At 49.6% G+C, this 27,018-nt stretch overlaps 8 protein-coding genes across 8 annotated transcripts; 4 read left to right on the forward strand and 4 right to left on the reverse strand.

Annotated features, from left to right (window-relative positions):
• Positions 1 to 8: 8 nt before the first annotated feature.
• On the reverse strand, positions 9 to 3,101 carry FMAN_07364 (uncharacterized protein; the record flags this gene model as incomplete). Its single annotated transcript, XM_041830977.1, has 1 exon — positions 9 to 3,101. The coding sequence occupies one exon, from the start codon at positions 3,099 to 3,101 to the stop codon at positions 9 to 11; it is 3,093 nt and encodes a 1,030-aa protein (XP_041681586.1).
• A 1,160-nt stretch (positions 3,102 to 4,261) lies between these two features.
• On the reverse strand, positions 4,262 to 4,739 carry FMAN_07365 (putative RIC1 protein; the record flags this gene model as incomplete). The annotated part of the gene is made up of 3 exons (XM_041830978.1): positions 4,262 to 4,311; positions 4,450 to 4,556; positions 4,723 to 4,739. The coding sequence occupies 3 exons, from the start codon at positions 4,737 to 4,739 to the stop codon at positions 4,262 to 4,264; spliced, it is 174 nt and encodes a 57-aa protein (XP_041681587.1).
• A 2,612-nt stretch (positions 4,740 to 7,351) lies between these two features.
• Positions 7,352 to 8,152, reverse strand: FMAN_07366 (uncharacterized protein; the record flags this gene model as incomplete). The annotated part of the gene is made up of 2 exons (XM_041830979.1): positions 7,352 to 7,771; positions 7,823 to 8,152. The coding sequence occupies 2 exons, from the start codon at positions 8,150 to 8,152 to the stop codon at positions 7,352 to 7,354; spliced, it is 750 nt and encodes a 249-aa protein (XP_041681588.1).
• Positions 8,153 to 9,434: 1,282 nt separating this feature from the next.
• On the forward strand, positions 9,435 to 9,753 carry FMAN_07367 (uncharacterized protein; the record flags this gene model as incomplete). The annotated part of the gene is made up of 2 exons (XM_041830980.1): positions 9,435 to 9,622; positions 9,681 to 9,753. 2 exons carry the CDS (start codon positions 9,435 to 9,437, stop codon positions 9,751 to 9,753), a joined length of 261 nt encoding a protein of 86 aa, XP_041681589.1.
• A 714-nt stretch (positions 9,754 to 10,467) lies between these two features.
• On the reverse strand, positions 10,468 to 12,688 carry FMAN_07368 (uncharacterized protein; the record flags this gene model as incomplete). The annotated part of the gene is made up of 4 exons (XM_041830981.1): positions 10,468 to 10,932; positions 10,980 to 12,275; positions 12,321 to 12,444; positions 12,489 to 12,688. The coding sequence occupies 4 exons, from the start codon at positions 12,686 to 12,688 to the stop codon at positions 10,468 to 10,470; spliced, it is 2,085 nt and encodes a 694-aa protein (XP_041681590.1).
• Positions 12,689 to 14,359: 1,671 nt separating this feature from the next.
• Positions 14,360 to 15,667, forward strand: FMAN_07369 (putative dCMP deaminase; the record flags this gene model as incomplete). The annotated part of the gene is made up of 3 exons (XM_041830982.1): positions 14,360 to 14,381; positions 14,435 to 15,528; positions 15,623 to 15,667. The coding sequence occupies 3 exons, from the start codon at positions 14,360 to 14,362 to the stop codon at positions 15,665 to 15,667; spliced, it is 1,161 nt and encodes a 386-aa protein (XP_041681591.1).
• A 5,059-nt stretch (positions 15,668 to 20,726) lies between these two features.
• FMAN_07370 (uncharacterized protein) lies at positions 20,727 to 24,223 on the forward strand (the record flags this gene model as incomplete). Its single annotated transcript, XM_041830983.1, has 4 exons — positions 20,727 to 21,642; positions 21,913 to 22,608; positions 22,843 to 23,462; positions 23,513 to 24,223. The coding sequence occupies 4 exons, from the start codon at positions 20,727 to 20,729 to the stop codon at positions 24,221 to 24,223; spliced, it is 2,943 nt and encodes a 980-aa protein (XP_041681592.1).
• A 1,142-nt stretch (positions 24,224 to 25,365) lies between these two features.
• FMAN_07371 (uncharacterized protein) lies at positions 25,366 to 26,800 on the forward strand (the record flags this gene model as incomplete). Its single annotated transcript, XM_041830984.1, has 2 exons — positions 25,366 to 25,620; positions 25,673 to 26,800. The coding sequence occupies 2 exons, from the start codon at positions 25,366 to 25,368 to the stop codon at positions 26,798 to 26,800; spliced, it is 1,383 nt and encodes a 460-aa protein (XP_041681593.1).
• Positions 26,801 to 27,018: the final 218 nt, after the last annotated feature.

Below are 27,018 nucleotides of genomic sequence, written 5' to 3' on the forward strand. Positions count from 1 at the left end.
AACACCCGTCACAGCTCGTCATCGTCATCGTCATCTGAGAGGAATATCGAGGTTCTTATACTCGACCCATGACCCTCAGTCTTGATCTTCTTCTCACCCTCCATCTTGGTGTCAACGGCCTCCAGTTTTGTAGTATACGTCTTCACCAAAGCATGGTTGGTGTCATCTTTTTTGACGTCCTCCCCTTTCAGGGTCAGACTAACATCCTTCTTCTCATCCTTGACCTCTTCTTTGGCATCGATGTCGTGCTTAGTGTCCACCTGAGCAGTGTCTTTCACATCCTCCTCCTTGATGATGCCTTCTTGTATAAGCTTCGCAGCCCTCCTCTTATAAAAAGTGTCTAGACAATTTCTCCTTGCCTCTTGACTCCAACTCTCCACAACAAGTGCAAAGTCTGTTGCATTCCTGAAGCCAAACTCTCTAGCCATTTCGCAGAAATGTCGGAGCATTACTTCTTCAGGGGGGTTGTACATACTGTGTAGGCCGTCTCCTTGTTCGTCATCGGTGTCCGCGAAAAGGGCGCTCTGTCCATCAACATCTCCAGATGAGTATGTCGTCATGACAGCCCGTCGTGAGAGTTGCTCCTCGACTTTGGACGTTCCAATCACCTCACTATTGTCGTGTGTATACTCGACACCCGCAGAAGTGAGGATCGCTTGGATCGCGTCGCTCTTTGGCTTTTTGGCCTTTTTGGATTCAATCATTCGTTGCTGGTTCTCTGCTGTGAGCAGAGTGGCAAGCTGACTCATACCACCATCTTCAGCATCAGTTTCTTCATTCTTCACCACCGCAAGGTCCTCTCCATCCTTAGCCGCCTGCTCCATGTTGACATCCACAAGATGCACGCCCGCTTTTGCTTCGGCAATATTTGTCTTGTTCACAATTTCCTGCAATAAGCCACTATCGTTATGGTATGTAAAGATGTTGGCAAGACCAAATATTTCACCCTTTCGATCAGTGTCCTGTTGGACACCCTTGAAGTAACGACGTTCAGACGATGCAGTGTAGCCAATGTTTGCTTGCTGCTGTTTATAAATCTGACGCGCGTACACAATCTCCTCGACTGTCCCGAGCGATATAAGGCGGAAAACCTCAACATCGCGAGTCTGGCCGATACGATAGGCTCGATCCTGGGCTTGAAGGTCATAAGACGGATTCCAGTGAGGATCAACAATAACGACTTTATTCGCAGATGTGATGTTGAGTCCCACGCCGCCAGCTTTGGTCGAAATGAGGAAGACAAACTGCGTCGGGTCGGAGTTGAATGTGTCAACAACTTCCTGGCGTTGTTCATAGCTCAGGGAGCCATCCAGATAGCTAACAGTGTAGCTCGTATTGGTGAATAGATGCTGGAGGATACGAAGAAGTCGCACACTGTGAGAGAAGACAAGGACCTTGTCTCCATTTGAGTGCCAGAATTTGAGCAACTTCTTCAGAACTTTCCATTTTCCACAAAACTCGGGATTAACAAGATTCTTAATCCGATCCCGGTTATCGTAGACATATTTCCAGTCCTCGGGCAAGCAAGTTCGAAGAGTGTTTAAATCTGACTCGTGTTTCCCCTCCAAGTCGGTGGTTTGTGGCACAAGGAGAGTAAGATGATTTGCCATCTTTTGCAGCACGATCATGCTGGGGAAAACAATGTTCTGCCAGCGCACGCCGCTAGAAAGATGGCGATCACAGCACCATCCTCTCTTCTTGTCTCCACAGCAGGGATCAGAAAGGCTGCGAAGGAGATCGATGTCCGCGCTTTCCAAAAAGTTCTCGTATGCTTCCCTCTGGAGATCTGTAAGTGGACAGAAGACGACTCTGTCGGTTTTCTTGGGTAGTTGCTTTGCTATGATGGACTTCATTCGCCGAAGGAAATACTGTGGTAGCAGGTTGTGGACCAGTTTATCAGCTGTTGTTCTTGCCAGGCTGAGCTGAGCTTTAGTTGCATCGTGAGACTGGCCAACAGTCAGGGGCTTGGTGACTCTTTGTGTCCATTCTGCCAAAGTCCCGAAGTGACCAGGGTTAGTCCAGTCCAGTAATGTCCAGAGCTCTTCATATCGGTTTTGGATCGCGGTACCAGTGAGGCCCAGGCGACAGAGTGCATTGATCTCATTGAGAGCCTTGGTGGTTTCTGAGTATCTGTCTTTCAGCCGGTGACATTCATCAGCAATCACTGCGTCCCATTGAACCATGTTGATTGAGCTTCGGCTGTTCTTGTATGTGTCATAAGTGGTGATCATAATTTCGACTAGCCCTGCACGGGCAGTACTCAATGCGTCGTCCTTATGGGATCCGTGGAACAGGTCAGTATGCCACCAGCCCCAACGATCCAACTCGTTCTTCCAGTTCACGATGAGAGACCCCGGGCAAATAATCAATATTCTCGGATACCACCTGTCGGGATATTGGCGGATTTGTCTAAGCCGCTTAGCGTCACGCTCGTCGCCAGTCTTGCCAAATGCAACTGCTAGAAACGCAGCAACTTGCACCGTCTTTCCGAGACCCATGTCATCTCCCAGGATACCGCCTTCTTGGTAGACAAACTTCCTGTGCAGAAACGAGACGCCAGCGACTTGATAATCTCGAAGATACTGTGCGATCGACGCTGGGATGAGACCTGCTGATTGGGGTAGCTCAATATCTTTGTACGGTCTCGAAGGTTTTATGCCACTGCTTTCACTGAACCTGGGTCGCTCTTCCAGCTCCCTGAGTCTTCTAGTTTCTTCGAAGTGGATTCCCGAGTAATCAGGAGGCACCATAAGAGCATTATCGTGGTGAAGTTTCCTCTTAGTGTCAAACTTGCGCCGTCGCTCGATCAGGTAATCAGGTAAACCTGCGAGTTCGTAATCATCTTTGGGTGCTTCGGCCTCTCCATGTACATCATCCCCTTTCTTTTTGCGAGTTGGCTTTCGCCCGCCACGACGCTTCTTGGGCTTTGCTGGTAGATCTTCTTCGTCTCCAGTCCATTCTACCTTCTCTTCAATGTCAGCTGCAGTGTCGTGTTTTCTTTTTCCTGCGGTTTTTGTAAAGGATGAAGTGTGACCCTCAGAATCTGAGTACGTGCCTTCATCGTCAGGTATTTCTATTACATCTGATGGTGCAGGAGGCATAACGAAGAGTGAGGTCAGTGGTGAAGAACACGGTATGATGAACGCGTGGCGACGCGCTGTAGCGTCATAGGGAGCGAAAGCACGTGATTATATTTATGCATATGCATTTATGCATTATGTCATTCTTAAGCCAACCTCGATTGCCAAACTATCGCCATGGTCTCAACAAACGGCTTAGAGTTATGCATGATAGTATCAATCTCAATCGCAAAGCTAGATACGCGTACTCGTTATTCTAATTCTTGTCTTTTTGTGGACAATCAAAATGCCCAAGCTGAAATATTAGCTCCACCTTTGTTTCCATTTGGATCCATTGAACGCACAGCCACAGCGATCGCCCATGATGAACCGGCTCGACAATGCCAAATGATCCTGAGTCGGTAATCGTGAGTTTAGTGATCCTTTTCCCTTTCTTTCTGGGACTTTACGATGACACTACCAAATTTCGATGTTACCAAAGTTCCAAATATCAACGTAAGACAAGACAAACACTGCCAAATATAACCAAATTTGTACTTTGGTGCTGCTGTTTTCATCTAATCAGTAGTTTGAGTTTGACGTGTCTTGAAAAGTGTCCGCCTATGGATAGCGCATTGTCCATCGAGAACAGGGGACCCATGTCACACACATCTGCCGATGCAAGTCTGTACAATGGGACGAAGAGCAGTCACTTGTTCGCTTCAGCTTCAGCTTCATGTCGCGGAGAGAAAGTGTCGCGGGGACGGTAGTATTGACGTGTTAAGGGATTGTTGGATTGACGGGTATCGAATTAATTACTAAAAAGCCCAGTGCATCTTTGCATTGAGAGCCAACCCAACATGCGCCTCCATCATGTCGTGACTAAACAAAGGAAAACAAGAAACTTGAATCGCGCCCATGCCAGTCGTAAAATCAGCATCCAGCGCCAAGCGCGGAACACCGGCGTAAGGTATCAAAGCGAGGAAAACAATCTGCACAGCTCGTCACAGCGTCGTCGGCATACAGCATGCACCCGGATTGCTCGGCAGTCATTGGTGTCTTGGCCTTGGCCGTCAGACAAGGTGTCGCATGGATAATGACAACCGATGGCTGACCAGTCTTGGGCAATTAGAAAGCGGGGCAGCCATCATTGAAGCGATCCGAGAAGCGCCGCAGAGCTGAGGTGCGAGGTGCGAAGAGGCTTAGTACTTCAGGATGATGTACAGAGCGTGGATGATACCGGGGATGTAACCTGAAGCGGAACGTTAGTAAACTGCTGAGCAATGTGCGAAGGGACGGTCAAGGGATGATGGGTAAGCCCGAAGCCTCGGAGGGGTCGGATGCGGCTGGATGATGGAGGTTGGGATGAGGAGAGACAAGAGGAACGTACCCAAGATGGTAAGGAGGATGTTGATGAAGAAGTCGGCACCGCAGCCACGCTCGAGGAAGACACCTACGGGAGGGAGGATGATGGCAAGGAGGATCTTGCAAATGTCGCTGTTTAAAAAGTGTCAGTGGGTTTAATCTTGGTGATTGCTCAGTCAACCACGACGACTCGAGCGTCTCGTCCTGAGCTACTGGCTGTCATGTTGCGACAGCCCTAACAGCGGATCGCTCGGGATGACGTTGTGAAGCCGAGTGTGGTTGAAGATGTCGAGCTTACCTAGCAGTGAAAGGCATGTTGTCGGTTGTAAAGGCGAGGTATTACTCGGAAGTGTGTATAGTAGGTAGTGGTAGTGGTTGAGAGTGAGAAGATTGGATAGCTTCGTTAGACAGAGTTTGTATGAGATGTTGGGAAAAAGATTTTGGTTGAGAGGGAGATGGTTTGTCTTTTATACAAGCTTCGTCACAAACGGGCGGGCCAAGGACGGGCATGGCATCACATCACTCATTACGGATACACACCCATTCAACCTTAGCAGGTACTCACTGCCAACCCAATTTCGTTCCGTAGCTTTCCAACTTTCCCTGACCAAGTAACATCAAGCGTCCGCGCAACCTCAATCGCACCTTTACTTTCTGGGCACTGCGTCATCGACTGACTAGGATGAGGCAAGCCACAGGGACGACGAAGAGGAACAGAGCGTGGGCCAAGCAAAATGTGCCCTGCTTTCTCTTTTTCCGCCTGACCTCTTGTAGACTTGTACTTGGGTACATGAGTTTACAAGATTAGCAGTCGGGTGAGCCCGTCCGGAAAGAAAAAACCAGCTGGTTACCTCACAAACACCATCAATAAATGCTACGCTGGACTGCATTATAGCCTCGAGACTGAGAAAAATCAAATATCTATATGAGCCTACGGACTCGTATTTCTGTGTAAATAAGTTTTGTATCGCTCTCTATCAGTATGTGCTTGATATACTACAGTGGACAATGGTATAAGTGAGTTCGCTTTTCTTTCCATCACCCCAGCCAACTTGTCACGGAACTGACAAGGTTTCTCGGGCTACGTCATGAGGCGAATGCCGCAGTGTGGCTGGGGCGAGCCTCAATCAATCGCCAATTGGACATGATCTTAGCAACGTGATTGACGATGTGAAGGATTCGTTAATCGCTGTGGCTGAGTTATCGCAATCCTTCATTCTCGTTGCCAAATTCAACCTCGAATCTCGATATAGATCTGTGTATCATGTGCTGTGGCCACACTGAGCCTCTCTGATATCGCAACTGACGGTTCATGGTTCGAGAACGGATTGGACGTTGATGTTATGCAGTGTGCCTGACAAGCAAGATTACCTGACACCCAATTGTCGTAAGCAGCACGTTACTGGGCGACTACCACTAAAAGATGCCGAGTCTACCGACCCCCAAGTCCTTACAACAGGGTCGATTAAAAATGCCCTGCCTGAAAGGGAAACATGATTGTTGCTAAAATTTTCTTTGGTCATGCTCTGGGAATAAGCGCCCGAGCTGGCCTGCAGATTCTAGATTAACCTGATTTTGGTGTGGCTTGTCATGGTCTCCGCTGGCTCAGCTTGGCTCTTGGCTGGTCAATCTCATGTTTCAGAAGATTCGAGCGCACGCGTCAGTGCCAAGCATGAACTGAAGTTCCAAGCCCTCTATCACGGCCTCACCGGCACTTGCTAGGTGGAGGGCCAAGAGAGGACGAGTCGCCAGCCCCATTTCGACAAGTCTGGTCCTCGCCTGCAATCTCTCTCCCCTTGCGGTCTTTTCAAGGAAAGCGTCACGATAAGGATGAGTCCGTCTCAAAGTCAAACTTTGGGTTATGATCTCAGAAGATGATACGATGATATCAGTGTTAACACATCAATAATCCGGGGTTTGTAAAGTTTGGCCCCAGCTGTGCCGAACATGCAGGGCTGTGGAATACGGTTCGCCCAATGGCGATCAGTCCTAGAGGATTTTCGCACTGACAAAAGCAAGCCGAGCATCACCGCTCTCTATCCAGTGGTGGTTCCAGTCCATCAATGTAGGTACATAGTCAAAGTGTCAGAACGGCGTTCGTCAAATTATTGAACTTGGTGCCGGCATTGCAAGTCATCAGTTTCGAGACAATACCATCTTTTCATATGTTACGTAACTTTACAGCTATCAGTGTTTGTTCCACCAGTAACCTCTGAATATGGCCTTGTGAAAGGCCATGGGCAAATGAACATAATGCCTTGACATACGTCCGATTCGTCCAACCATCCAATTACGTCTAAGCCAAGGTAACTAAAACGACCGCTAAGGGCCAGTTGAACTCGAGATATTGGGGGGAAACTAGCACTTACGTATGCTGAGACTTGATCTGATAGTGTCATACAGATCGACTCCAGTGTAGTGCCAAGCACACAGACGGCTGCCTGTACTGGAGGAAAAACGATAAATAATACCTAGATCAGCGATCTGGCTTAATTTCTTAACCCGATGATATCAGTGCTCACCTAATTCCCGCAGTATGATGAGAATATGGAAGACCTTGGTCTCAAACAAGATGTCGACGAGGTGTAGGGTATTTCACAGCCACGACTACCTCGTATCATCCCCAGACGGCATGATGAGCATTACTTGAAATATAGGGATGAAGCAAGGAACCTTCGGCAACAGTACAGCAAAAATGCATTCAGTTACTACGACTATGAATTATTGTTATATTAGTGGAGCAGCAGCAACACAATGCTGTATTCATCATTATGTAGTCTTATCGCTATAGGCGATTTCATTATATGAAACTTTTTGCTATGGTACATTACCATGCACCCAAGCCATAAATATCTCTGCAAAACCCAGTGAACTTATCATACGAGAAACTTGGAACACGAGCCGTGTTCTTATTAAGAACCAGTGGCTTATTCCTCCTTGATTTCAGGAGTGACTTCCCATCGCTTTCCAAAGAAAACGGTGCCCAAGATCTGAGATCCAACGATGTATCCAATGTAAGCACCAACAACAATGGTGACGGGCCACTTCTGCCACTCGCGATCCCAGTCAAGAGGAATGGGAACAGCTCCAAGCCAAGCCCCAACCACTGTTCCAACAAAGCCGCCAAATGTCTGGTCAAATGGAGCTGATACACCCACCACACTCTGGAGAGGCACAGGGTCGGAACCACGAACGTAGAAGATAGGATAAATCGCGAGGACGGCGATATGTGCGCAGCACAAGAATGTATGAGGCACGTGTGTAAGGAATGGCGCGCCAAAGAGGACAAGGAGAAGATGAAGAGCCGGTGTCAGGATTAGAGTTAGGAGCAATGAAATAACGGCGGTCTAACCATCGACATTAGTTTTATGGCTTCCATGCACAACAGATATACTTACAGGAATGGCCTTTGCCTCCCGTCCATCCGACTTCTTCTTCTCACCAGGACGAGGCTTCTTTGACGACCCCGAGGATCCCGCTGGTGGAAGACTCAGTATAAGATAGACGGCCTGAATGGCAGCAACAACTGGAAGGCCAGTCTGAAGAGTCGAAACGGGATCGGCTACCAGGGCATCGAAGCGCCAGTAGAACAGGCCAGCGAGCAACAGCTGATGAGCGACTGATGCGGGCAGAGCGGCAGGAGAATTGACGAGCGGAATCGCGGGCACGGCGGCCTTGGGCGCGGGCTGTTGGGCGGGGGTCCCGCTCTTGACAAGTGTTGTCGACATGGTGACGGTGTCGACAAGTGGCATTGACGAGAATCGTAAAAGGAGTGTGTATTGGGCAATTGCTCGTAGCTTGTCTCGTCGCGATCGCCAACAGGGTGATTTAGCTTAGCTTGAGCTGACAGCTGTAGCTGGATACCACATCACGTTTTAGGTCACATGATATTGGAAGCTGGCCCAATGTTCGGCTCCGAAAACTCTCTCCTCCGCGCCGTTGCCTCATGGTTTCACTCACAACAGCAACTGGGTGATTCTTTTGAGCCAGAATTCTCCGAAAGAGGTCTGTCGTCGGCACGGGAATAGACAGACTAAGAATAAACCACGGGAACGAATGAACCAGAACCGGCATCGGCATCGGCGAGAGCCAAGGCAATCATGGCATGGTTATCATCATCTGGATCTCATGCGATCAAATCTGGCCTGTCCTGTCAATCTGGGCCAGAACCTAGAACGTGACTAGAAACATGGGCATGTGCATTTTGGGGTAGCATGAGAGCCTCGTGAGTGGTTGAATGACTATCATATCATGGCAAACCCAGGTGCTATTTGCAATCCAAGGTCACGAATGCAACCACTTGCTCTTCGCCGTTCCCCGGAAACAGCGCAGGCCATTGCTTCCTTCAGGATCCAGAAATTCCAAGATCCTTTTTGGGATCCTTCAGAATCAGTCGATAACGACGAAGTGTTGACGGGAGAAACAGGGTGTTGGTAAGGGTGTGCCAATTGACCAATCGCCAGCGTCACCGGTCCCCGCCGACCAAATCAGAATCGCACCACAAACGCCCTCGACGACCTAGAAATCGTGCCATGCACCTCTGGGCTGTTGTGCTGACTGATAGTTTGCGGTGAACAATGATTGGCCAGCTGTCAAAACACCCTCAAATACCCCAGGATCCAGGTCTCTACAGTGGCATGATGGTCGCCAAACCAGATGAAATCTGACCATAATGGATGTATTCGGCTGCACGGGTTCTGGGAGGTCGCCGTTTGAAGGAATCCGTGATCAAATTTCTGATCTCTCGTGAAAAATGATCGGCATCGCAATTCTGTATAAGAGGATGCTATCTACCGTTCCCAAAGATAGTCTCTTTTCTCATCATCAGCTTCTAAAGCATCAACAGAGCAATAACAACTCTCCACTCAACAAACATCTTCACCACCTTCAATTCTTTGGTCATATTACTAGTGGGCTTCCTCTAAGGACAACTTGAGATCGATTTACCTGAAAACAACTCAACTCAACCTGACCACTTACACCAACTCAACTCCTCTAAACTCAATCAACATGTCTCCCATCGTTGTTCGATCTGCCGCCCGCGCTGTTCAGCGCCGCCAATTCTCTCTCCTTACTGCTATGCGAAACGCTGGCCGAGCCATGGAGTCTCACCCATTCGAGCGTCTTCCCATCACTCAGCAGCCTGCTAAGCCCGACTACGCCAAGATGTTCAAGCGAGTTGGAAGCCAAGCTCTCTTGTAAGTTGTTCTGACGTCCAAGACTCTGCCAATATCATATAAACTAACACCGTCTCAGCTTCTTCCCTGGCTTCGCTGTCATCCTCGGCTGGCCCCTCGCTGCCCAGTATGCCTTCGACGGTCGACTGTAAAGGATAGATATGCAGAAACACCCAATCTCTTGGATAAACATCGACCGAGCAAGACCTGACGGTAACACTACTCAATAAACACATGCACGCATGGATACTGGGATATTGGGAACCGATTGTGACAATGCACAGTCACTTGTACATAGCATGGAAAGGCGTTGAGGTGCATTGCAGGAAGGGTGCTTAAAGCAACCCATCTACGACTACATACGATTATTTTCTAGAACTATATAATTCCATACGTTATAAATTCGGAGCTTCTTTCTTTTGTGATCACTGCCCATTGTCTCCAATATTCGCAGTTTATCTCAGGCACCCTGCTTGATGTTCAGATGACATTACATCACTTACACAAATCATCCGATGCATGATGCATCAACGATATGGGGTACTTTAGCGATCGCTATCCTTGAGAACTCTATCTTGCAATGAAACGACTCCCTGGCAATATCTCATGAGCCCCCCAAATACGCCGAGTTATACTCCGAATGTCCCTCAGCAGATTTACAACATGACCGCTTCGACGCATATTCTTTAAATCTATCATCCTAAAATAAAAAATACTTAGGTAAACTTGGGCAAATTTATTATAGATTGAGGAAATTAAGGTAAATTGAGGTAAATTTAGATAAATTTATTTAGCAAACTTAGGTAAATTTAAGTAAACTTGGGAAAATTTAGTATAGGCTTAGGACGCCTTTAGGCCAGTATACTCTAAATCAGCTCTCCGTCACCATCTTCGACAAGGTCGTCGTCTTCATCCCAATCAACTTGGCCAGCCATCTCCTCTGCTTTTCGCTGGACTTCGGCCAGGCCCGATAGCTCTGCCACATAGTCCTTCTCCTGCAACGCTTTCTTCACAAAGCCCCATCCGTCACTGCGATAGGCATCAAGAATCTTGGGGCTGCATGCGCTGCAACAGTCGTAAGACTGACCGCGGATGACAATGTTCTGAAATGTCGATACATAACCCCTTATTTGATGCGGAATCAAACCCAGAGGATGGTCAGGTGGGTCTCGTTCTGGAACTCCAGGAGTTGGCTGTGGTGCTGGTGCATCTTTGCCTAGGGGATGTTGTAACAAGCTTGATAGAAGTTCCACAAGAAGGGCAGACGCAATAGCTGCAACACCCGGTCGAGTGACAGTACATTGTTGATCCAGGGTCTGGTCCTTTTGGGACTAAAAGAATGTTAGATACGGTTTAGAAAGTGGAAATGGAAACTGACATCAGCGGGTGCCACGACGTCGTTGCAGAAATAGCAACCAAGCGGTGGCTGCCCTTCGGCATGGCTTTCAGAACCATGTCGCATAACAACATACGAATCGAAACCCAAGGCAGCGTTCATGACAATCTTTCCTTTGGCCTTTCCCATGACCGTTGGCAGCCATCGAGACTCTCTTGAATCCATGAGGAGGAAAATGGCATCGTGTTCGTCGATAAGCTTCTCCAGCTTTTCGTATTCCTCCCTTGTCTTCGACTCATTCATGTAAGGGTGACCGAGCATAGGAACAAATAGTGTGTGTCCTTCACTATCTATGCCTGGGAAAATCTCTTTCAACGCTTCAGCAGCTCGAGGTGCTTTGGGTTTTCCTCCTTCGAGGCAGTCTTGGAAGTTGAACAGTGGCTGTCGGACAGGGTTGGAAAATGACACTCGCCCGTAATCCACAAACGTTATCTTCCGGACACCCCAACCCATAAGGTTTCTTGAGACATAACTTCCCAACGTACCAGCGCCAAGTAGCAGGCACTTCGTGTTCTTAATCGCATCTAAATCGAGTTCAGGTGCGATCCTCCATTTCATGAGCTTCAGGTTTAGGTCGACAGAGCCTTCAGCCTGTCGTACAGGATCCATATATTCTCCTAGGTTGACTTGCTGTGCCTGGAGTCTGCCATTACTCGACCGTGCCCAGCCAGTAACCTTGGGCATTTCAGTGGTCTCTAGGTTCTCGACTGGATCCATCTCGATTGGAAGAATGACGCTGCGAGCTTCGTGTCTCTTTGCCTGGATGTCTCTGTAGCAGATTATTTTGGTCTTTGTCAGGTGAAATCTTTGTCGGATAAGGACCAGAAGATTTCTCAGAGGCCATCCAGGGCTTTCTGGGTACGTCGAAGGGTCAACAAACGCAACGTAACGGTCCCCCTCAGCCACCTGGTCGAAGAAACCATTCTCAAATTCTCTTAGTGAGGCAACCTCCCATCGAAAAGGAAGTCCCTGCGAAGAATCCGGATCATCTGTATCCAGATCTTCACCGTGTACCTTCTTGACCAGAAAGAAGCCATGCTCGCGAGAGTCGACACTGTACCTCCAAGTTCCTACCCTGTCAACAAGTGCCGTGCTCTCCTTGGAGTTGAGACGTTCGGCTGGACCGGATCGCTTCCACGAAGGATCAGAGTGCAGAGCAGGGAAAGCGAACCAGTACGTAAACTTGTACTTTTTCAGGTCCGCGTATGAAAGTATGATGAATGACGAGAGCAGGGATGGAACAGAGTAGATACTACCATCGTTGATCGCATCCCAGATCTAGAGTTGTCAGCGGTGCTCCAGTCTCGGTGGGCCTGTAAATACCTGTCGGCCAGCAGTCCTGAGCATAGCAGACTTGTCTGTGTTCTTGAAATCCTCGAGTGTATTGACGTTCCTAATGATTCCCTCGGCCCTCATTGTCCCAAGAGGCGGACTGGGCGCATTAGTTCTGCCATGGTCAGAGACTGTGCATAAATCAAACAGTGGACTTACCTGCTACTCGTAAGAGCATTTCCTAATATCTGCATGCGACAGCTGGATTCTGGTTCTTCCAAACGGGGTTCGTAAAGACCAAGAATGCTCCGCGCTGAGTCGTCGAGCTTGTCATGCTCAAGCTTCGAAGCAAAGAGCGCCGAATAGAACGACAGCTCGATCTCTGATCCGAAAGGGGCAAATTGCAGCGGTGCCGCCATCGTGATGGTGAATATGCCAAGTTTGTGTGACGCTGGTGAGGCAGGCTTTGGGGTTGAAGGAGGAAGGTTATCTAGTCCCAGCTGCTGATACCTTGGGTACCTAGGTAGGTATTTATACTTCTTGGTTAAGGCAGCAACTGCGTCCCTGAGGCAGGTAAATCTTATGAAAGTTGATGCCGGCCGTTCATAGGATTATCACTGTTTTAAGGTATTGGATGCTATGGTTATTTACAGCCGGGGAAGCTCTTGTGAGATTGGTTTGGGTTCGATCTGTTGGGCCTGCCCTGTTCAACAAAGAGTTTGTTGTTTTCCTCGTCGCTACTGTAGGTGGTCGAGCAAGGTGAACTTCTTTTTGACGGCCAAGTGTCTCCTCGAGGGTTCGTGATCTGTTATAGCTGAATACCTACCTATATAAGATTGTTGTGTGTAATGTATTCATCAGTGATCTCATGGGAGGTTCACCTGAACGGATAAGATGACCATCACTGGTGACCATGAGTGGAGCTCCAACTTAGGTCGTAGGCAGGCGTCAGTGAGCAAAAAAACTTAGGACCTCTACTCAAAATGATGAAAATACTTAGGCAACTTCAGTGTAGACTTAGGAAGCCTTTAGTCCAGCTTTTTTATCACTTAGGATTAATGTCTAAAGTTTTCTTGTCTCCCTCCAGCCCCACCGCGGGGTACTGTGCGGCGTCACGCAGCCTCCTATCGGACCAGGTCTTATCGTAGACGTCCATGAGAGGATACAAGTCGTTATAGGGTAAGTGGAAGTCCGAGGTGTCGGTAGCTGCAATGCGGCAATCGTGCGTGTAAGTCCGGAAGCGCATGTAAAATCAAAAGGGACATGGCAGTATTGCTGTTTTCTACTTTGGTTTTCTGACTATATCGTCATAATAGAGTCATGGTTCTGTCTATTTAAAGCGTTGTCACATCCATACCTCAAATCGACGCTATGAATGTCATCCCGTTGAAGATTCATGATATGAAGTTGATGATCAAAAGCAGTGAGCTATCATCGTCAGTAATACAGCTTCAAACTTTACCAAGAAAAGGAGATCGATATTGCAAACCCCATTATTTCCATCCATCATAAACAATGACCCTTCAGACTCATTTACCATCACCTCAGCTACAGGAGAAACACGTTCTTCACAACCGCAGACTCGGTATATCGGAAGTTATCAAGAATACACCCGTTCAGATTTATCTCCACCATTCACTTAAAGAATGTGACCCTCTTCGTGAAGACGCCATCTCATTAACGAGAGATTTGTGTCTGAAACATCCAAGGGTTCAAGCTTTCTCGGGACTGTTGGAATGTACGCTTTGATCATAACTCACAGCATCTATATATATGAAATGTCTAACTAGATCGAGATGCCCGTGATAACTCGTAAGATGGAGAAACATACTTGTCAACTTGTCGGCCGCTTTCAAAGTTGAGTTTGCGACACTTCTCAACGGGTTCCGTAGACATTCTAGAACAACAACGGTCACAGATGCGAACAGTGCACCCCCACACTCTGCGACGCGCTTAGAATAGTCGCCTGTACGCGTTAAATGACCCTACGGAAAATCTCAACGTGAGGCACGATACATCATCCAAAGCCTGATCCTGACCTTACCTTACCTCTCCAGACTCCAGAACAAAAACCAGCATCGATCCACAGCATGCTCATCGGCGTCTGCGGTAGTAAGAACATATCGCAAGCCTCCCAAGTCAAGTCACAAACTCACATAGATCAGGTATTTGCTCCGGCAAAAGGACAGTGGCCCAATATCTCGTTGAGCATCATGGATTCAAACTCCTCCATCTCCAGCCACAATCCCAGCCAAGACCGTCCAATACCTCGCTTGGAGCCGAATCCGCTTCACCCGAGGAACACGATGCAGAGCCTCCATCACGGTCTACTGACTCGACAGCTTTCAAAGGCGCTCTGACCTCAACAGCGCTCACCACCAAGAATGGCTACCAGTCTTCTTCTGAAACCACGCTGACTCTCCGGGATGGTCCGCAACACGTGTTTTCCACAGCTGAGGAACTTCTTGACTTTGTGACGAAACGCTGGCGCAGCCGCTTTGTCACTACTGACATTCCCACGGAGGCAGTTCTAGACGTCTTTCTTCGTCGACCTTTCTTCCTATTGCTCTCCGTCGATGCGCCATTGACGGTCCGCTGGCGACGGTTCCAGGACCGCGCGAGGCATAGGCATGCGGGAGAGCCTGACATGAGTCTAGAAGACTTTGTCAGAGAGAGCGATATCCACCTATACGACGCAGAGAAAGGCCTCTCGCCCCTTATCTCGCGCGCTGTTGTGAGACTTCTCAACACATCATCCTCTCTAGCGCACCTCTATGCTACCCTGGGCAAGCTGGACATCCCAAATCCTGATCGCCTTCGCCCTTGCTGGGACACTTACTTTATGGAATTGGCATCCCTTGCTGCACAACGCTCCAACTGTATGAAGCGTAGAGTCGGATGCGTGCTTGTTGGCAAAGAACGCAGGGTCATTAGCACCGGTTATAACGGGACTCCAAGGGGACTACAGAATTGCACTGAGGGAGGCTGTCCTAGGTGCAATGATGGCAACAGCTCCGGAGTGGGCTTATCGACTTGCCTGTGTATCCATGCCGAAGAGAACGCGCTTTTGGAAGCGGGACGAGAAAGAATACGCGAGGGCTCTGTCCTATACTGCGACACGTGTCCCTGCCTCACATGCAGTATCAAAATCTGCCAGGTGGGCATTAGCGAGGTTGTCTACGCTCACACATACAGCATGGACAACGACACAGCCCGGGTGTTTAGGGAGGCCGGCGTGAAGCTGAGACAGTTCATACCAGTGAGTACATGAACCCTCCCTTCGAGTCCAGATCTGGACGAAATTCTGCCATTCACTAGTGCTTTTTGAGAGTTTGATACTGACTCAGATCTAGCCGCCTAATGGTCTGATTCATCTCGAGAAGATGGAACTTTATTAGATTTTCGGTATCTCGGCCGTCTCACTAGAATCCCTTGCTATGCCTTTGTGGGGAATCTTGAGAGAGACGCTGGATTTTGCCTAGAATGTGGCTTTTTGAATTGAAGCAGAACACGATACTGGAATTGCTTCACCAAGATTTGATGCCAGAAGACTACATGCTCAGGATCACCCACACCAGTTGGCATGCAAAGTTCGCTCATCTCGATCCTCCCTAGCGAGGAGGTGCATATGAGACTTTGGTCAAAGGCTGGAGTTGACATGCAAAGTTACTGTACCCCTCGCTGACTCCCTTGCGAATGTGTTGTTCAATTGTCCAATCAAATAGTATATGCAACGCTCTCTCATGCAGTATCCGCCCTGCCCCGAGTCCACTTGAAGCATTGCATCGCTGCACCGAAACCTCACAGGCAGAAGCAGGCAAGCAGACGGCCCGTCGAGGTGCGTTTTGCATTGCCAGCGTGGCCCGTTATTGAGGCCAGCAGGATACCGAGCCCCAATGACGCCGAACTCTAGAACACTACAGGGTAGTCATAGCCCACTTGGCCGCAGTTATGGGAAGATGAGAATGAAGCCACTTTGCGTCATGGCGTTTGTCTGTCTTCCGTTTCGGATAACGGTGCGCTTGGGTTCAAGTTGGTTCTGTTCTCGACGGTCTCTTATGCAAGACCAGCATTTTAACGCACATGAATAAATTCAATGTCTGCATCCTTTATCTGAGCGCTTAATTTCGACTACAAGCTAACTAAAGTTGGTCCATGTTCTCGAATTTGTCGGCTGTAACAAACTCTTACTTTGTTTCATCACGCCTGAACATATCGTGCATTTGCATCGCAACAACAGGACAACGACTACCATCTGCAGGAAATAGTTTGCGAATAGGGGCTCAGGAGCATGTCAAAGTTAGCGAAGCTGCGCTGAATGTTGTAGACCGCTGCCGCCAGAGGCCACTTACACGGCCCTTATAATATGAACTGCATAGGGGTTCATTTCACAGAGCCGCAGACTTGTGCGGTGTGCTTCAACGGCGTGCTAGCTGCAGCGATGTCCCATAAAATATGCAACCAAGTCAGGCGGTCAACAAAGTTGGCACTGATATGTTGTGCACAGCCAGTTGCATCCCCTGTCTAGTGTAGAATATGCGAGCGCGGGGGATGCATGTGAGTGAATCGAGTTGAGCTGATCTGTACGGAGTAGGATGTGAACAATGAAGGACCTTTCATTATGTTAGTGCAAGTGACGATGATGCTCCGCGTAAGTCGATATGTGAGTTGATCTAAAACCTCCGATCAAGAAGCACGGAGTAGCAACGGTAGAGGCAATGCCGATTGATGGTCTTGATTGGCAGCTGATCAGATGGACGACATGCTAGGGGCTTCAAATCTCAAAAGTTCGATGCGTAGCTTTTCGATTTGATGCGCTTTGTGGTCCCTCTGGCCTAGGCCCCAGGCTTATGAGCAGGGCTTTTGTGCTTCTTCTCGTCCACACGCAGGCCCAACAACTAACGAGCGCACACAATTGAACTGTTAGCGCAGTGCCCTCTCGCATATAGCGGGGGCCACCCCGGACTCACTCATAAGAAGCGAGATGACATGGGCTGGTTGGCATAAAGAGCACAATTAAAGCTCAAATTACCACCGTCAGCTAGTGGGGGAGTGCACAAGAGGATAGGGGAAGCAAATCGTTTGTTTGTTTTGATCAGAACGGGAAGATTTCCTGCGCGTCATGAGAGGGGCCGGCCTATCGGGATGTAGGTCAGGACATGGTTGACACTGATGCTGATGTTAGCCTCGAGGAGCCTGTGCCCGATGCGACGAGCTGGCTTGTCCTGGTATGGCCATGTCATGACTGCTACTGATTCTGCTGGTGGAGGCAGAGAGGGCCTGAACCAGAGGGCCACTGAGCGGCTATAAGAAGGAGAGAAGACTCATCCATTGGAAGTGGCTGATACGAGAAACTCGCTGGGCAATGAAAACTAAGCTGTACTGTACCCATCGACTAGCCAGGGCTGACGTTGTCTCTGTTGTACAGCGTGTACAACACACCTCACTCACTTGTTCGAGGTAGCCCAGTCCTGTACGAGGCAAGTGATGGGACCCAGGATAAAGCATGCCCACCAGCAAGTGACGGCGACGATCATGACGCTGAATGGTCTGAAGGGGACGGGAGCCAGCGAACGGGTGGGCTCTAGACACGGCCCCCATCCCCCATCCCAATCGTATCTTGCTTTGGACTCGCTGCAACCTGCGAGTGCCAGTGCAAGTACCCGAGCTGCGACCTCCGATCTATCTTGGGGCAGTTACTCCAGCGTCTAAGTAGATGCTGTCCTACAACGACTGTGACCTCGAGACTGACCAGCAGAAGCGCTCATCTTTTTTTTGCTCCATGGAGATCAGACCTCATGCCATTCCACCAGAATTCCATGCCATGTTAGAGGCGATCTTCAGTCTAACGGGCGCCATCCCATGCCAACTGCCAGTGCCATGGGATCTCCCCTGGCTGGAAAGAACAGAGAAGTTCCTGGGCCTGAGGGGAGGTCTCAGGGGTGAGGTGGCTTGCGATGGCTTGAGAAGCGTCTGAAGGACGGGAATACCCCTGAGCACTGGCGCTGAGAGGCGCCCAGTGGGGTATCGACGAACCAGGGCTTTGGATGTCCGACTTACATGTCAGTCTCTTGAAAAAGATGTCCACATGAACTTTGGTGTTGATAGATGCCATTTCGACCTGGAAGATGTGAGCAAGAAAAAGTCAGAAACTCCTACAGGTGGGTAATTCTTAGGTACTGTATTTGTAATCCCTCTTTCTTTCTCTCGGACGGAGAAGAGGTGCTGGTCACTCTGAAGTTAGAGGTTGGCTTCAGGAACCACTCCAGACTCTCTACCCGTGGATATATCGTGGTCATCACTTACAAGAGTCCCAGCACAACAAGCATCGAGGCTCAACAAGTTCACAGAAACATTCAGTCACAGGCAAACGTAATTCCCTGAAGATCAACGATCGTCGCTATTCAACAAGTCGGTTGTCCTACCTACGGGTGACGAGGGGGAAGCATCAAGACATGGAGAGAGAATCTTCGGATATGACGAAGCCACGCAGCCACGAAGGAATGTGATTGTTCCGATGAACGTGCCATGATCGATGAGACAGAGAGATCAGTGCTACTCTACCTGTAGAGAGTCAGAATCGATAGCTAGCTCAGAGGCTTGAGATGGAACATGGACGGGCCATGAGCGGGTTGAGTTACGGGGACCAGCTCCCGGCGCCATCCTTGAAGGAAGCCACTCGCTAACAGGGCCAGCCTGGAGGGTGTGTTAGTGAGTTGATGTCTGCATGTTGTTGCACCCCTGGCTTTTGTTTGGAGAAACGCGTCTTTTCGTGTGACACTATCCCCCTTTAGGCAAACGTGTAAACAAATGCGTCACTTTGTCGCGCGCCTCTACCCCAGCTTGTTGTTGTCCAGCCTTTTTAATATGACGAAGAGATTTTTGTATGGTAGAAGACGAGGACGGGATACACAAAACTGAATTTGCCTCCCTGATGCAAAGTACGCGCGTTGTTTCCCTGTTATGATATTGACTGCTCTAGTGATTGTCCGTTCCTCATCAATTGATATATTGAATATTGGTTGAAGACGGGAGGCTTGTAGACAACTGAAAACCCCCCACTAACTCACCCTGAGCCTACCATTTTTACAGCACGGGGCGTGCACCAAATCGTTAGCCTACAGCGCCAACACGCGCCATCCCTGGGCTCCCACGCTCCCTATCCCCATCCGTCTATGGCGGGACCTCTCTTCCAACCACTTCCAGGCTGTCTTGTCCATCCTCTTTTTGCGCGCCATCCCTTCCACTCTCATCCCCTCCTGTCCTATCTCTCACTAGTATTTTGTCACACCCTCTGGGTCTTTTTTTACTTGAAAGCCAACTGTGGTCTGCACCAACTTTCCAACACAGACACCAAGAAAGCCCAGACGAGTGCATACCAGCCTGACTTACCACTACCAGTCGTTGTCCTTTCGACCTGATATTCTGAGTCACCAGACCCCAGTTGGAGTATCCACGTTCTGCCCTGAGGAAGGGTTCTTGGGTTTCAACGCAGCCACACGAGGGGTATTGTACACGACGGGGCAGGATAGTATTATTGCTCTGAACTCTACTGCTTGTGGATTCAAACAAACCACAATAACAAAGACTCGATGAGCAAGAGCAAAGTAAAAGAAGAGACAAGACCGGACGACAACTGCAGGGACAATTTGCTTTTCATTAGCCTCTTCTTTACACACAAACACAACTTGGTTAGTTTGTGTCAGGATCAGTAGCCCATGCCCGTTCACGAGCGCCATGGTCCAACTGCCACACCCAAACTAACTGCCTAGTTCACCTACCTACCCAACCAAACTCTCTTGTTTTCCCGTCTCTTCAACCCGCCCACCCCCAACTCCAACCTGGACGTCCATCTTGCTTGTACGAAACACGACACCACCACCTGCAGCACAACTACTCCTACAACTGCTTAGCAGTTTCAACTTCCCTCCTCTACTCAACCTCACTTTTTTTTCTTCTCTACGTGTCGACAATCACTCGTATTTACTCAATCAACGCGAACTCACGTCGACCCACTCTTATCTAAGGTATCTATCTGGCTGCCTTGTCGACGACATCACCTTTCGGGCACTTAAACGGAAGCCTATACTCAACGCTCTTCTGCCTTCTGCCTCCCTCACTTTAGCGTCTGATTTACTCTCAGTTGTCGAGTCATGATATGACCTTCGACATCCGAGTGAGACTGGCATAGCTTTTTGCGATTTGTTGGGTATCGCGTCGAGCTGCTTCTCACATCTTCGACTTGACCATTTCACGCAACACCATTAAAGGCTTGCACATTCGGCTCACCAACGTCCGCAACCTATACTTCACCTACTGCATTCTTCACCGGTCACTGTATCTCGCACTAGCAGCAAATATCGACAAGGCCTAGTTGTTCAACTGTTTATACCCATCAGCCTTACTGCGCCATCTGCTCGCGCATCACGGCAGCGCGCAGCACTTCGCAACCTCACAATGTCCTTCTCGAACAGCAGCGGTGGCACACTCGCCCTACCATCACCAACCCACGCACACCACATCGACGTCACATCGGCAGTTCGCACTCTCCGACGCTCTATTTCACGATCACCTTCCAAGTTCTTGACGCGTTCCAACTCCCAAAATTCGCTGAGCCCCGAAAGCCCCCACCAAACCTCACCTCAATCACCTTGTCGTCGATTTGGCGCAACACCGCAGAACCAACAACTTCTACCGTCCCACACCCGCTCAGCACCTCCTCATATCAACGGTGCCCCGCATTCAACCGCCTTTACACCTTTCCGCCCCAGCGTTAGGCTCTCGTTGCGTTCCGCCAAGGCCGGTAAGACATCGCCCTCACGACCGTTGACACGAGCACGCGCATCTCCCAAAAGCCCTCTCAAGAGGGCGCTCAACATGGCTCCCGATAGCGGCAACTCACTACCTGCGGTACCTTTGGCTTCAGTTATTGATGCATCAGGGCAAGAGAATAACGCCCTGGGAGCTACAAGCCCCATCTCTGTCAGTCCCGTCAAGCGACGCAGCCTCACTCTCGACGTCGCTGGATCTTCGCCGACCTCATTTCTCAAGTCTCTTGATTCCAACAATGATGGCCAGATGGTCCCAAACAACGGGTCATTAAAGCGCAGCGACGCAACCATGAATCTGGACCAACCGAGCCAGGGAAGCCCGGTGGCTAAGCGACGGAGCTTGCATGGAATATCGGGGCTGGGCCAGAACGAGGACCAAAATATCTTTGGTGCCAACACGACATCTTCACAGAGCTTCTACATACATGAAGACTCATCTACCGAGTATGAGATTGCGGGTACTAGCGGATCACCATTCCGCGATCCCGTCCCCTCACCAACACCTGCGACGACGAATGTTCCTAAGAGGTCATCGTCCCTACGTAAGTCAACTCTACAACAAAGATATGGGGAGCGAGGATCTTGGGGAAGACGATCTGGTGAACGACAGCTGGCTCAGATGAGCTCCGAATATTCTCCTGTCCGAAGTCGACCTCGCCTTTCTCTGGACCAATTCGTTCCTCCTCCTGTGCCTCAAGAGAGTCCCTTTGTTTCTACAACGCCGACCTCGAAACCACCACCCACTACTTTCTTTGGCGACAAGGCCCACCAACCACATCCTCTATCGAAGACACTGACGACGTCGTCTTCAGGAAACAGCTTAACCGAGGAAGCACCTATTTATGCTCCTGTGGCCCGGATGCCAGATCGACCCAGACCTCACCTTTTCTCACGATCCCTCCCTCTCAATGCGACACGACCCAATCGCCCAAATGACATGTCCAAGGCCATGGCGACACCCAGCAACTCCCAGCTGTGGGTGGGCGCTTTCAACTCTACTGGGCTTATTTCCAAGGTCAACCGAAATCCCGAAGAGGATGCCGACAAGAAGATGGCTCCTCCTGATACACCATGCAAGAAGCACTCTAACCCCTTCGCTACTTTCCCTCCACCGGCTGGGAGTGCCATGAAGAAGAGGGGTAACAACCGGAATTCTTTTGGCGGTCTCCCTTCCACCCCATTTGGTAACAGCACAGCCAGTTTTGGTAGGCCAGGAAAGGGCATGTCAATATTCCAACGTGGCAGTGCTTCTAGGAGTGCACGTCGCGGTAGTGTCCTTAGCCTGGATGGTGACGAACACAAGCTCTTTGGTGAAACGATTGACTTTTCGACACCCATGGAAGGCGATGCTCCCCCTACTCCAACCAAGAACAGTTTAACTCCCAGCCTTAGCAAGGTCAGCGAGTACTCATTCGAGAGTCCCCATGATAACCATAGCCCAACTGCCAACCGAACATTACACTCTACTACTCCGGTCCTCGGCACCTCTATCCCTCGAGAAGCAACTTGTAAGTCGGAAGTCCCAACAACGGACGGACCAGCCGGAACAGTCGATAATTCAAGTCGGCCTACCGATGCTGGACGTCTGTATTCCCCATCTTCGCATCTGCCTCTATCTTCGTTTGGCCGATCCAGGGCTCGACGAGGATTACACTCTCCTTCTCCACTAAGCACAGTTTCTTTGAGTCATACCCTCAGTTCTCCTCATGAGACATTTACTAAATCGAAACTCTGTGAATCAGCCAGCCCCCTTGATGGACGACGAACACCGCAAACGCCACGTGAGAGTTTGCTGCCTCTCGACACCAGCCGATTGTCTATTTCTCAGATTGGCGATGCCTTCTCAGATAGCATGCCACCTCCCGTTACCCCAACAGCAGGACGGGACTTGCGATCATCTACCAGCCTCCTTGTTACTCCCGTGAACGCCCGTACTAGTAACATTGACATTGACGCAAGCCTATCCTCCCGATTCGACAAAGTGGAGCAGATTGGAAAGGGTGAATTTTCTGTTGTCTATCGTGTCACTCAGGCGGACCATCAAATGACATTTGGCAACCTCAGTACAACCCCGACAACAAGCCCCACCAAGGGCAGAGTCTATGCTGTAAAGAAGAGCAAGCATGCGTTCCAGGGACCGAAGGATCGGGATACAAAGGTCCGAGAGGCCGAGATTTTGAGGACTCTCAGCTACTCTGAACATGTGGTCCAGTACTTCGATCATTGGGACTACAATAACCATCTCTATATTCAAACAGAGTACTGCGAAGAGGGTACCCTCGACAAGTTCCTGGGTACTGTTGGACGAGGTGGACGACTAGACGACTTTCGCATCTTCAAGATCCTCCAGGACCTGTGCTTGGTAAGTTGTAAACCACTGTGCTCCTCTATACGTACTCACATTTTCTATAGGGCCTGAAGGATATCCATGACTCAGGTTTCATGCATCTGGATCTCAAGCCGGCCAATATCCTTGTTACGTTCGAAGGTGTTCTCAAGATTGGTGATTTCGGTCTAGCCCAATCCTGTTCGTCTGCCGAAGGCGTGGACGTCGAGGGCGATCGTGAGTACATGGCCCCGGAGATGCTCAAGGGTAAATCCTGCCAGTCCGCCGACGTCTTCTCTCTGGGCCTCATTATCCTTGAGACAGCCGCCAACGTTGTCCTGCCTGACAATGGACCTACGTGGATCGCCCTCCGCTCTGGAGATCTTTCTGAAGTGCCAAGTCTTACCTGGAATCCCTCTATTGAGGTCCAGCGAGATGCCACTGGTAACCCTACCGAGATAATGCATAGCGATGATTTCACAAGTGGCAAGACGCACGACCCAAGCAACTTGTTTGGCCCATCCAAGCGATCGGAACTACTGCAGCCTCCCGAGTTTATGGTTAATGCCACCCACAACAGTTCTCTCGATTTGATTGTACGATGGATGACAGCTCAAGAGCCCAGTGAGCGACCAACGGTACATCAGGTTTTGGAACTTGAGGGCCTGCAGTGGGTTGGCCATCACCGCGCCGCACCGGCAACTGTTTATGAAGGAAACTGGGGACCCGACGAGGAGTTGATCCCTATTTCCATCGCAGAGGGCGGTGACAGTGACACAGAGATGACTGACGTCTAGAGGGAATTACCGGGTTGCATTTCACTCTGGATAGCACTGGAGGTCTACTGAGAAGGAGCTTTTTGCGATTTTTTATGGGGAGAAACACGCTGAACTGATGTTGGAGACCCTGGCTCGAACTAGGAACATAGCACTCACGACCAGGAGGAATTATGTGCTCTGACGATATCTACATTATTTGCTACTACGACACGATACGAATACCACGAGGAATGGAAGCCATTAACGGGAACTTTATTCCCATGGCGTTTTGTTGAGTTCTTTATTCAACCTTCGATTCGGAGGCTGTCGCTACTAGGCATGCCACGACTGTTCCCCGGACCGACCTTTATTTCCTTTGTCAACTTTTCTTTGTACGCCACAGGGAGCGAGAGCACGGTTTGAAGAATGTGCCCCTCTCAGGAAGATGGCTTGAATATTTTGCGTCTCAACAGCGAGACTGCGTGTACCAAATACCCCGGAAAGCATTAGACATGCTGTGGTTACAGCGCATATTGGGTGGGAGTAATAATCAAAAGTTCCGGCAAACCTCTGCGGGATTCAGCAGAGAGGGGCAACAGCACAGGACACAGCATATGGAGGAGCCAAAAAGAGACGGTTGTCTTTGAGAAATGATTGTATCGAGTCATTGGAAGTGCAGGATTTGCTACATGAGACGCTGGAATATTGTAAATTATAGTAATGGCTCTTTGAGCAAGCATACAAGCAAGCATGGTGGAAGGATACTTTAGAGGCCCACTGCCAAAGCAGGGCAGAATAGGATGGATTGAAAGGTCACTGGATGGGGAGCTTGATCTGATAGCTGCTGATGATTCTGACGACGAAATGGCATGAACATGATACGATCAATTCATAATCAACACTTCGCTTTGGCTGTGTATGCGTGATATCAGGAAGCCTATGATACTGCAGGCCTTTATCATATCGGTCTATCTATAGCTCCTATGCACGACGTAATACATCTAATGTTATGCCAATGCCCTCCGATAACTGCCGTTCAAGGCGGGGGTTTACTAAGACGGATTCAAATTCGATACATAACCCACCAGACTTTGAACTTACATCTCCGCAACTTACCTCAAACTTATACCTGGTCTCACATCAGCACCCACGTATACACTAAAAAACACTTCAGCTAAACAATGACAATCCCCACGCTACTACCAGGACAGGCTGAATTGCCTAGCACTGAGAGCACAAAATCGTACTGGCATCACAAACCCTCTGAGAGGCTCCTCGGGCATCGCACCACAGCTGAGCTCCCTTCCACAGCCGATGTTGTGGTCGTAGGCAGTGGTATCACGGGGGCATTTGCCGCGAGAGAGCTTGTCAAGGGGGGCTGTAAGAATGTGGTGCTTCTCGAGGCAAGAGAGGCGTGTTGGGGGGCTACAGGAAGAGTGAGTCAAGTCTACTGAAATTCTTTTGTACGGGCTTTCTGATTGTCATTAGAATGGTGGTCATTGCCAGCCCCTTATTTACGCCTCCAAAGCTCCAGTTGCTCAATTTGAACTTGATACTTTTAATTTCCTAAAGGACCTTGTATCGGAGCACAGTATCCCTTGTGACTGGGAGACAGTCGGAGGTGTGCACCGTGTTCCTTCACAAGAAATCCTCGACATTGTGACCCGGCATCTAGACCGTCTTAAGAAAACCAACCCTGAGCTTGCGGACGACATCAAGGTCATAACCGATCAGGAGCAACTGAAGAAGCTGCGAGTTTCAGGGGCATCTGCTGCCATATACCAGCCCAACGCTGCTAAGCTATGGCCGTACAAGCTTGTTAGCTGGGTTCTCGAGAGTCTCCTTGAAGCGAACGACTCAAGCGTCTTCAATCTCCAAACAAAGACGCCCGTGGAGCACATTCAGCGGATTGGGGGCTCGTGGGTTCTCCACACTCCTCGTGGCCAGATAGCAGCCAGGAAAGTCATCCTAGCAACAAACGCTTATACCTCACACCTTATTCCAAAGCTATCTGGGTACATAGTTCCCGTGCGTGGTCAAGTTGCTGCTCTCACCCCTTCAGAAGGCAGCTCACCACTGGAGCATAGCCACGTGTGGTGGACACCAGATGGAGGAGACGACTATCTCGTCCAGAGACCTTCGGGTGAACTTATCACTGGCGGTGAGAGACTAGGCTCATCCGATGGCCAAGTTGGACTATCGCGGGACGATTCGATCGACCCAATTATAGCTCAGCGATTGCGTGCCTCACTTCATGAGGCCGTCAGGCTAAGGGCACCAGAAGAATCTGAGGGCACTTCTCTTCAAGCTACTTATGAGTGGACTGGCATCATGGGCTATTCGAAAGACGGCTATCCGTGGGTTGGTCAACTACCCGCTTCTCTGGGCGGTGGAGATGGTGGCCTCTGGCTTAGTGTTGCTTATACGGGGCATGGTATGCCAGTGGCAGCGAGATGTGGAATAGCGGTTGCCCAGGAGATATTGGGGATCGCCGATGGCGTGAAGCTGCCAGCCCAATATCGAATTGATGGAGGGCGAGTTGATAGGGCTCGAGATATGAAGCTACCCTCGACACTCTTGGACGAAGTCATGATGATGATTGGCGATGGAAACTGAAATATGTCTCATGGCAAGGGCCACGATGAGGCCTGTGTGTAACAATCAATGGAAAATACAGTTATGCTTTTGAAAAGCCATGAGAGAGGCTACTGTTGCTTGTTGGGACAGCCTCCCTTACACTAAGAATTTTATGCAAACGTATTGATACAAGTAAACTCTGCCCAGTCTGGTCCTAGCAAGAAGAATTCTTTTTCTCACCAACGTGATATACCTTC

The sequence above is a fragment of the Fusarium mangiferae genome, assembly GCF_900044065.1.
Source record: "Fusarium mangiferae strain MRC7560 genome assembly, contig: FMAN_scaffold005, whole genome shotgun sequence".
NCBI lineage: Eukaryota > Fungi > Ascomycota > Sordariomycetes > Hypocreales > Nectriaceae > Fusarium > Fusarium mangiferae.